The sequence below is a fragment of the Micromys minutus genome (genome assembly GCF_963924665.1).
Source record: "Micromys minutus genome assembly, chromosome: 10".
NCBI lineage: Eukaryota > Metazoa > Chordata > Mammalia > Rodentia > Muridae > Micromys > Micromys minutus.
In genome coordinates this window covers 29,460,726-29,470,232 of record NC_137979.1, presented here as the reverse complement: position 1 = coordinate 29,470,232, position 9,507 = coordinate 29,460,726, and the positions used below count along the sequence as shown (strand labels likewise).

The following is a 9,507-nucleotide window of genomic DNA, read 5'->3' as shown; positions in this document are numbered from 1 at the left end:
GGCGGACGCGGACAGGTGGGCGTGGATTGGCTAGGGCAGCCGGTCAGTGCGAGGCGGGGGCGGGGCCTCGGCGGCTGGTTGCGCGTGTCCGCCGCTGGCTCCGCTCTATCCGGCTTTGCTAGGGGAGGTGAGTCCGGCCGCGGCGGCACCGGCGGCTGAGAAGGCGGCGGCTGAAGAGAAAGCGGTCACGGCGGCTGTGGAGAAAGCAACCGTGGGCACGAAAGCCGGGTGGGGGGGAGGGGGGGAGACGGAGCAGCCTTGAGCCCTGCAGGGGCCGTCGCGCGGGGGACCCACCCGCTCTCCCCCCCAACCCTCCTCAGCACAAGCAGCCGGCGGCGGCGGGGGCAGGAGTCAGCCTGCTTCCGACCGTTCCCCGCCCGCTTCCCGGGGCTCCTATTCTTTGGCCCCGGGACCCTAACCTCCTCCGGGGCGGTTCCCTGTATCTTGGCGTCCGAGTGCTGCCCACCGCTCTTTCATTCCCTCCCTGCACCTTCTTCCCTTCACTTTTGCCGGGGTTCTCTCCCTCTCCTCTTCTGTCCTGCCTGTCGCCTCCTCGCCTCACTCTCTTCCTCCAGCCTCCTTCCCTGGTTCATTCTGCCCAGGAAAGTTTGGTACATCTCCCCAATCCCCCAAATCAGGTCAGTCCGACTCGGAGTAGGGGGAGATGTAGGAAGGCCTGAGAGTTCGAGGGGAGGGAAGCTAGAAGCTGGTTTCCCTGAAAATTTTCCCTCATCTTTTTTGATTTATAGTGGTTGGATTTTTTTTTTTAATTGTGTTTTTGAGGAGGTGGGAGGTGTTTAGAAAAGGATGTGGGAATGGAAGGGGTAGATGAGTCAACCCTCTTACAAGATTCCAAGGGTGGCGTGTTACCAAATCCTTTTCGTGTGTGGAGTTCAGGGGGTCGGGAGGTTTGGCCTTTATTCCCACATTCAAAGTTGGAACCTCCCCCCCATTAAGAATGGAGTTTTAGTATCCACTTGTGGCAGGAATCCTGGGGGGAAGGGGCCCTTTCCCCTTTTTCTTTTCCTTTTTTTTTTCTTCTTATTTTATGTTCTTAACTTTTTTTTTTGACAACCCAAACCCTTCCACACATACACTCACCGAAAAAAAATCGAACACCCAAGATCCTCAAACTTGTCTGGATTGACTGATGAAGACATAAAGCCAGTTCCGCTCTATGTTTTTTGAGGTGGAGTGAGCGTTTTTTCTTCATTTTTTTTTTAAATGGCCAAATGACAGCTTGACCCAGTTTGCTTTCCAATCAAAGGGCATTTTTTTTTTAATGTCTCTTTGTGGCACAAGAGCCAACGCAAAAATGATGGCGGCTTACAATGGCGGTACATCTGCAGCAGCAGCAAGTCACCACCACCACCACCATCACCACCTTCCACACCTTCCTCCTCCTCACCTTCACCACCACCACCATCCTCAGCACCACCTTCATCCGGGGTCGGCTGCTGCTGTACACCCAGTACAGCAGCATACGTCTTCGGCAGCTGCGGCAGCCGCAGCAGCAGCTGCAGCCGCAGCCATGTTAAACCCTGGGCAACAGCAGCCATATTTCCCATCCCCGGCACCGGGTCAGGCTCCTGGGCCAGCTGCAGCAGCCCCAGCTCAGGTACAGGCTGCTGCAGCTGCTACGGTTAAGGCGCACCATCATCAGCACTCGCATCACCCACAACAGCAGCTGGACATTGAGCCGGATAGACCTATTGGATATGGAGCCTTTGGTGTTGTCTGGTGAGTATCAAAAACACGACTCCACATGCTTCTCACCGGGCAAGCCATGCTTCATTGGTTTTACTCCATCTTGACCAAAGTAGAGCAAGCTTCTCAACTCAACCTGAGGAAGCCATCTTCATTGATGACGCTTAGGCCTGGCGCATTGGCTCTCCAGGCCCGTGCATTCTGAGTCGTGACAAATGATAGTGGAGCATTTTCTCCCGAGTGACGCAAGTTTGCAGACGATTAAACTTGCCCATCAAGAACCTCAGGGAGCTACCGAGTGTAAGATCAGTAGGTAAATGTGTTAAGAACCTCCCACGAAGACCTTGGCCATCTCAAGTGTGGTAGTTTGGATTGGCTGCTCAGTTAGAGCAGGTGTCAACAACTGATCCCCAGCTTGATTTCTTTATCTTAGTCCCCAGCAGAATATACTTAATGCAGTCAGCCTTCCTGCCCACTACTTCTTTTCATAGAGGTATTTCTTATTTTGTGATCTTGGCCTTGGGAAGAAAGGTAGGTTTCATTGTTGAATTAGCTAAAAATCATCACTTGGGTATTTTTATTTTAAACCGTAAAGCTAAAGTTGGGAAGTATGTAGCTTAGCCTTCTGATAAGAATGCATTAAATATAGCATCGCACATGAGTAGCACAAATGAGGTTAGTAGACTGGAGCTACGCAGTGGCCCACATTCAATGTAATGTGTCACTGACTATTGGCCAATTGCTATGATGGGAAGTGCACCTTTAACAAATGAAACTGCTTTACTTTACTTAATGGTCAGATATGTTTAAAGGTCTAAAGATTTGTTAAATGCAACATCGTTGTCTATTTGTCCTTCTTAGGAAGATTGGTGGTTTATAGTTTATTTCTAGCAAATACAGAATGAACTGAGTAGTTTTTCCTCCCAAGGATTAGCAATTCCAGTGTGGAGAGATGATTTCATGTTTTCAGTGCATGCAAACATAGATTCTTAATGTCCAGGAAAGTCCCTATCACAAAAAAGAACTCTTTGAAACTAATCTGTAAATAATCCCTTTCTTTGTTTTTTAAGGCTAAAATTCAGCTAGATATTATTTGTGCAGAAGCTAGCTATCTTCCTAATTCAGAATTTATAGTCTTGGCACCTAAGTGAGCTGATTCTTAATTCTTCTTAAAACAAAAACAAAACAACAACAACAAAAAAAAAAACCAAACAATGTAGAGTTTGGTTTTTCTCAGCTATCCTACAAGGAGGCTATTGCTGCATTCCTGCTTCTCCAGGGACTGTGGGATTGCTAGTGGGAAGAGTGTGCGCCATAATGGGTCCTTTGCAGTGACTGTTCAGGGACCAGACTGTTCCTGTTTCGCTCTTCTCTTCCATAGCACCTTCCCTAGGGAATTCACTATGAACTTCCATTCCTTGCCTAACCCTTGAGGATTTCCAAACTGGGGGTGGGGGAATGGGAGGAGAGCAGGAGAAAACTGGTTTCCTGCTTTTTCTTGTCATTGTTTTACAAACTTTGTGGTTGTGTTCAATGCTGAAAACTTAGAGATACAGAAAGGGAAAACTTTTTTTTTTTTTAAGTATTCTCGAGTTCCCTACCTTTCTGTCAAAAGGTGGTGTAACTTACACAAGTTTTAACATCAGGTTTGTGGCAAGAGTGGGAAAAAGGGAGTGCTTTAGCATCTCATTTGGCAAACATTGGTAGTGGATGTTAGGAATTGCACCGATCTGAAAATCCACAAGTGCTTGGTGTGAATCCTTTCTAGAAATTCGCAGACTGCCCCCTGAACCATGAACTTGACCATCTTCTGTTGTTTCCTGTTTACTGGATACACTTTAAATTCCTTGAGAGTAAGACCTGTATAGCAAAGTACTTTCTTTGTAACTTTTTGAGACAAAAAGTCTCAGTATATAACTCTCTGGCCTGGAACTCAACTGTGTAGATCACTGGGCCTCAAGCTTGCCTCTGAGTGCTGGGAATGGAGAGATGTGGCACTATGTTTAGTCTAGGACAGTGCCCTCAACCTTCCGAAAGCTGCAGCCCTTTAATACAGCTCATGTTGTGGTGACCCCACAACCATAAAATTATTTTGAATGCTACTTTGAAACTAATTTTGCTACTGTTAGGAATCATAATGCAAATATCTGTTTTCCAGTGGTCTTAGGTGACCCTGTGAAAGGGTCATTTAATCAAGCGAGTCTCCACCCACAGGTTGAGAACTGCTGGTCTAGAAGAAAAATTTTCCCTCTAGTACCTAGGACAGTGCTATGCTATCTTACTGGGTTTTTTTTTTTTTTTTTAAATGTACTTCTTTGTTTTGGTGCAAACTAGGCATATATTTCTCTCAGTTCTAGAGGCTGGAAATTCAAGATCTAGATGTTGGTGGGCTTGGGTCCTTCTAAGCTTCTTTCCTTGGTTTGGGGATGGCTGCCATCTTGCTGTGTCTGCCAATCTTTTTTCTTTTCTTTCTTTATTTTATTTTTGATCCATCTTCATTTCACAATCAGGTTTTGCTAGTTCTTGCAGGAATGTTTTTTATCAGCTGTTTTAGGTGCAATACAATTTAGTTTGGAAAGGGGGTAGAGTACCAGGTGTGTGTTTTTAGTATGCAAATGCTTTTCTATTTTTATATTTACATATTGATGACTTGCTGTCTGAATTGCCTACTTGGAATTTAACTGCCAAGTGACCTAAGTTTGCTGAACCAAACCAGAATGAATTGCCAGTAGTTTGCTGAAATTCAGGTATTGGTGAGGTTGTTTACCATTTAACCTAATAAAACAAGGTTTTTCTTTTTAATTTAAAAAGTTCTTTTTACATATGAAACAATTATTTCTTAAAATGATTAAACAGCGTAAGGAAATTCTTCTAGTGGTACATCTTTTGAATCAACATATGTAATTATCTGGGTATTAGATTCACTTAGATTCAGTCAGTTATTTTGAGAGTTTTTTTTTTTTTCTGGCATAAATACAAGGAATTGTATCTGCCCCCTTCCTTTTTATGGGCATGCACCTTCGGGTGCTAACTAATGGCCACAACAATGAATATAATTTTGAGGGAGACTAGTCTTCAATGCAGCCATGGAAGAATATTTATAGAAATGATACAGTATCTACCATTTATATTTATCACCAAACAACTTAGTACCTGACTTGATTTATCTTTCTGTTGAATTTTACTAGTAGAATAACTTATCAGCCTTGGACAGTTGTGTAAAAATCGTGAGTTACCCATTAGCTTGCTGGTAAAGATGGTGCTTTGACAGTTCAATTAAGGTTTCATTAACAACCGTCGGCTGTGTTTTATCTCAAAGAGTTCCAGCTTACCTGGTAATGTGAGCAAGGGTAGCCTGAGATACATTCATTGCTAATGATAGATGTTGCTCATTGGCTCTTAAAACATCATATATAATTTGACCTGTATTATCAGATGTTAAGACTTTGTATTTTACATTTTAACCCATGTGAATACTTCATAATGCAAAAACAAAGTATCAACAGTATTTCTATCATTTGGTGAAGATAATGTATCCTTTTGTCCATAGTTCACCTTTGCTAGAGAAAAATACTGTGCTTTAAAAATGTAACAGCTTTGGAACAAAGTGCTTCAGGATCTTATGAAGCATATAGTTTAAAGAATTGGAGTAAGCTGACCACATGAGAAGAGTTTGAGGATTGCTAAACCCAGGCGGTTTTTGACACTCTCAACATAAAATATAGATTGGATTAATGCTACATGCTGCCTTGATCAAAGTGAGTTCAGGAAAAGCCTCTACTTTATAAAATTAATGTTTTAACTTTTTACTAGTCTGATTAATTAAAAGATCAAAGATCTGTAGATGCATCCAGTCTGTTGTCTTTGTACTTCAAATAAAGTTGCAAAGCTTTGAATGTTTGTATTTCAGACCTTAAGCTTCACTGTGGTGATACTTAGTGACTTATCACTAAACTTTGTGATCTTGATAATTTCTTTTCAGTCCCTCACCTGTGAAATGGGGATCATAGTGCTTATCTCAGAACTGATACTAGGTGAGGTGATCCTTATAAACCAATATATCTAGTATACAGTAAGTCCTCATTGGTGCTATTATAGTTACTTTTGGTTAAAAAAAAAAAGACAAAATACTTTTGTTAACGTGCAGAAAGAATTTTCCTGTGTTGTCATATTTACCATATGAAATAAACATTCAAATTATTTTAGTCATGACTTTAAATACCATAGAGTGGCCTCCTTACTTGTATCTGTGCCAAGGAGATAGTGAAGGTTAAATTCAGAACTGAGGGGAAACTACTCTTCTGTTCTCTCAATTGAAACAACCACAAAACAGCTACTTGGGTGTAGTGTGGCTGTGTTCTAGTCCTCATCTGTGCTGTCAGACTTGTGGATCTACTTACTGGGAAGGATAAATGAAGGCTGCCATCACTGTCTAAGGTGTGTTAGTGGAAATTCACTTGTGCTTAAAGGAAAAGTAAACTGCTAAAGATGATCCCTGTGAGGTGGGGGAAATGTGTGTGAGTGAATGAAAAATTATTCAGTGTAAATTTTCATACATGGTAGAGATTTCTAACTTGTTCATCTTGTGAAAATTAGAGGTGTGTTTTCTATGGTCCTCTTACGCTGTAAATAGGAAATTAGATGTTGGGAAAATGGGGAGGAATGCTTTTGGATGGTTGGGGAAAATTCTAGATTTAGTTACACCAGTAAGAGTAGTATACTAAAAGTGTCTTTTGTTAGTAACTGTTTGCCAGGTTAAGAATCTGTAGTGTTGAGAAGTTTCTTTATTATCAGCCAAGATTAACAGGCACTGCTGGGTTTTTGTGCAAAGAGCTTTGAAGAAGCAGAGCCTGCACCATAAAAAGGAAATGGTTGCTCCGTGTGAAACTAGCAGTGTGGAAATCTATATTGTTATTTCAACTACAAATAAAACATACCTTTAGAAACTACAGGTTCATGCTCATAAGGAAAAGTTCGAGAAGTTACACAGTCTAATAATACTGTACCTGTTTCTTAGTGATTGAGAGCCTGTTGCCTGTAACATTCAAAATGATTTTCCATTTCAACTCTGAAGATTATTCACACTATGTTAATAAATACCCATCACAGTATAACAAAGAGTGAATTTGTTTTATAATTGTAGATTAATGTCATGACATTACTAAATACCAACTTAGAAAAAAGGCCTTCTTTTTTAATTAAAAAAATTTAAAAAGCATTACCTTTTAAACTAGCTAAAACAACAGTATCTCTAAATCAGTTTGGGGACTGGTACAGTTAGTCCCCTTTTTGTTTGCTGTGCCAAAGGAGAATATTTATAAAATGCATTAACTGGATATATGTTTGAATATAGATTCTGTTTGTATTTTTCCTCCCGAGTATGGCATCTGAAGCACTGCTATTCTTTGATGTAAAACGACCTCTACTGGGATACTGGAATGTTCTTCTCTTTTTTTTTTTTTTTTTTTTAACGACTTGAATTTGTCCAGGTTTTTATTGACTTCTGTGGTATAATCAAGTGGCTGCTTTATTGTTGTTTTAAAAGTTTTTTTTTAATCAGGTTTATTGGTGTGCTAGCAATTTAAGGATCAGCTGCATATATTGTGTGCTTCCTTAATATGCTGATTTACTTTATTTGATGGAAGTTGTGAAGGACAAAGAAATTTCTCCCATTTGTCATTTAACTAGTAAATGGAATGAAGCTACTTGGAAGATTATATTTGGGTTTTAGTTATCATTCCCTGTGTATCCATAATAATACTGGGTCATCTAATGCACATCAGCAATGATTTTCTAACTAGAATAGCTTGTGATTTTGATCCTGTTGTTGCTTCGGGGTAATATTGAAGAGTGCCCGAGGCATTAGTTATAGAGCAGTCAATAAGCATGTGCCAAGTCATGATGGATGTCATTAGTAGTGTAGAGGTACCTCACCAAGAAATATTAGCAAAAATTCTAGCACTCTGAAACTACAGAAGGATGATTCTAAGGACTCCCTGTGCTCAGACTGAACCTTTAACACTTCTTGTAGCGCTGTGAATAAAGTAGTGTATACAGGGGTGTGACATGGGTAATAAGTGGTCTTTACTTGTGTCTAGGTTCACACCTGTAGTTTGAATTAGTTTGTGCTGTCAGATGGTGAAAATTTTTGGTACTTGGGCTTCACTAGTCCATATATTTTTGTTGGTAGCTTGCTACGGGTCTGAAGCCTCTGTTAAAGCTGCTTCTGTTATTTCTGTTGTGTGTGGTGTATTGTGCTGAGCTGCAGGCAGTTATCCTGTCTTACAAGGGTCATGATCTTCTCTTGAAAGAGTTTATAGTAACTAAGTAAGTTGAAAAATAATGTTCTTACTCTCAGCCTTAGTAAAAAGTTGCAACTAGTGTGGATTGAGCATGATGTATCACCCTTTTTGTCCAAATCCCAGCACTCAGAAGGATTGCTGTAATTTCAAGGCCAGTTTGGACTACATCATGACTAACCTGGGCTCAAAATAAAGTCTTATCTAAAAAATGAAAAGAAAATTAAACGAAACAAAACTCTCTAACAACCTTAACAATGCAGTCTTCTCACTCTGGATAGTATGTGTTTGTTTTGTGTGTGTGTTAAAGAGTTAACCTTCCTGTGGGAGAGAGATTTGTAAGTGGATAATTACAATTCAGTGTCATAAATGCAGCAAGCTAGACGATCCCTGGATATTATTGGGAGCATAGAGCAGATATTTCTGTGGAAGGTATGCTGCTTCCTAGAAAAAGGTAAATTATTCATGGAAGAAAACTGGCTTGTTGGCAAATGGGCAGTTTCTTCATGTAAATTGTGCTGTGTTTTAAAGACAGTTGGTGGTTGGGCCCAGATGCCAGACATCACAGCTTGAGGTCGAAGAAAGTGTTGCACATGGAGTGGTAAGAAGTACAGGCTAGAGCTAGAGCAAGAGTTTGGGATGTCGTTGAATAGAGGTGGTTGGTGTGGCAGGGTGAGAGGGCAAGAATCTTAATCTTTTCATGAAGAAATTACTATATATACATTCAAGGTATCTATAGTTTTAAAACTTAACAAGGGAATGATTAAAGGACATTTGAAAAAACTTCTCTCTCTCTCTCTCTCTCTCTCTCTCTCTCTGTCTCTCTCTCTGTGTGTGTGTGTGTCTTTTTGTGTCTCTGTGTGTGAGCCCCCGTGTGCCCAAGAAAGATAAAGAACGTTAATTAATACGTGTTGGCTTGAGACATTATTATTTGTCAGAGGTTGGTGCTTGGTGTCTTGGATCTTTTTTGAGTCAGGGTCTCTGACTGGACCTAGATTGGCTTGTCAGTAAGCCACAGAGGGCCTCTTGTTTATGCTTCCACGGCATTGGAATTTCAGGCCTTTGCCAAGTGCCCTGATTACCTGAGTTCTGGGGATCTAAACTCAGGTCCTTTACCAACAGAAGCAGCCTCTTTCTCCCAATTTAAAAAATAAATCTCTTCTTGGGGGAGGGGGTGAGAATGAAAAAAGACTGAAACCCTATACATGACAGTTATTGGAAGTTTTTAAATGAGAGAAAGATGGGTCAGTTTTAATTCTTTGAATGTTTAAATTAAAAGGTAGAGTTACTAAGGACTGTCTGAGCCTTAGGGGCGTTCTGCTTTTGTGGAAGAAGTTACTGGAGGCCAAACTATAGCTCAGTCAGATAAGAAATGTATTCACCATGAATGATAGCCCTGTGTGGTAGGAGACTGTTAGAAGAATAGAGGTAATCGCTGGTTCACATAAAAGTCAAGGAAAATTAGCATGGAAAAGACCATTGCATTTGTCAAGAAGATAGA

The 9,507-nt window shown here is 40.9% G+C and overlaps 1 protein-coding gene across 1 annotated transcript in view; it reads left to right on the top strand.

Moving 5' to 3' along the window:
- Positions 1 to 804: 804 nt before the first annotated feature.
- NLK (nemo like kinase) overlaps positions 805 to 9,507 on the top strand; it is a 115,660-nt gene continuing 106,957 nt past the window's right edge. The window contains exon 1 of the mRNA XM_080924266.1: positions 805 to 1,740. Within this exon, the coding sequence (XP_080780392.1) occupies positions 1,283 to 1,740 (458 nt within the window). The 5' untranslated portion in view covers positions 805 to 1,282. The remainder of the gene's footprint in view (positions 1,741 to 9,507) is intronic.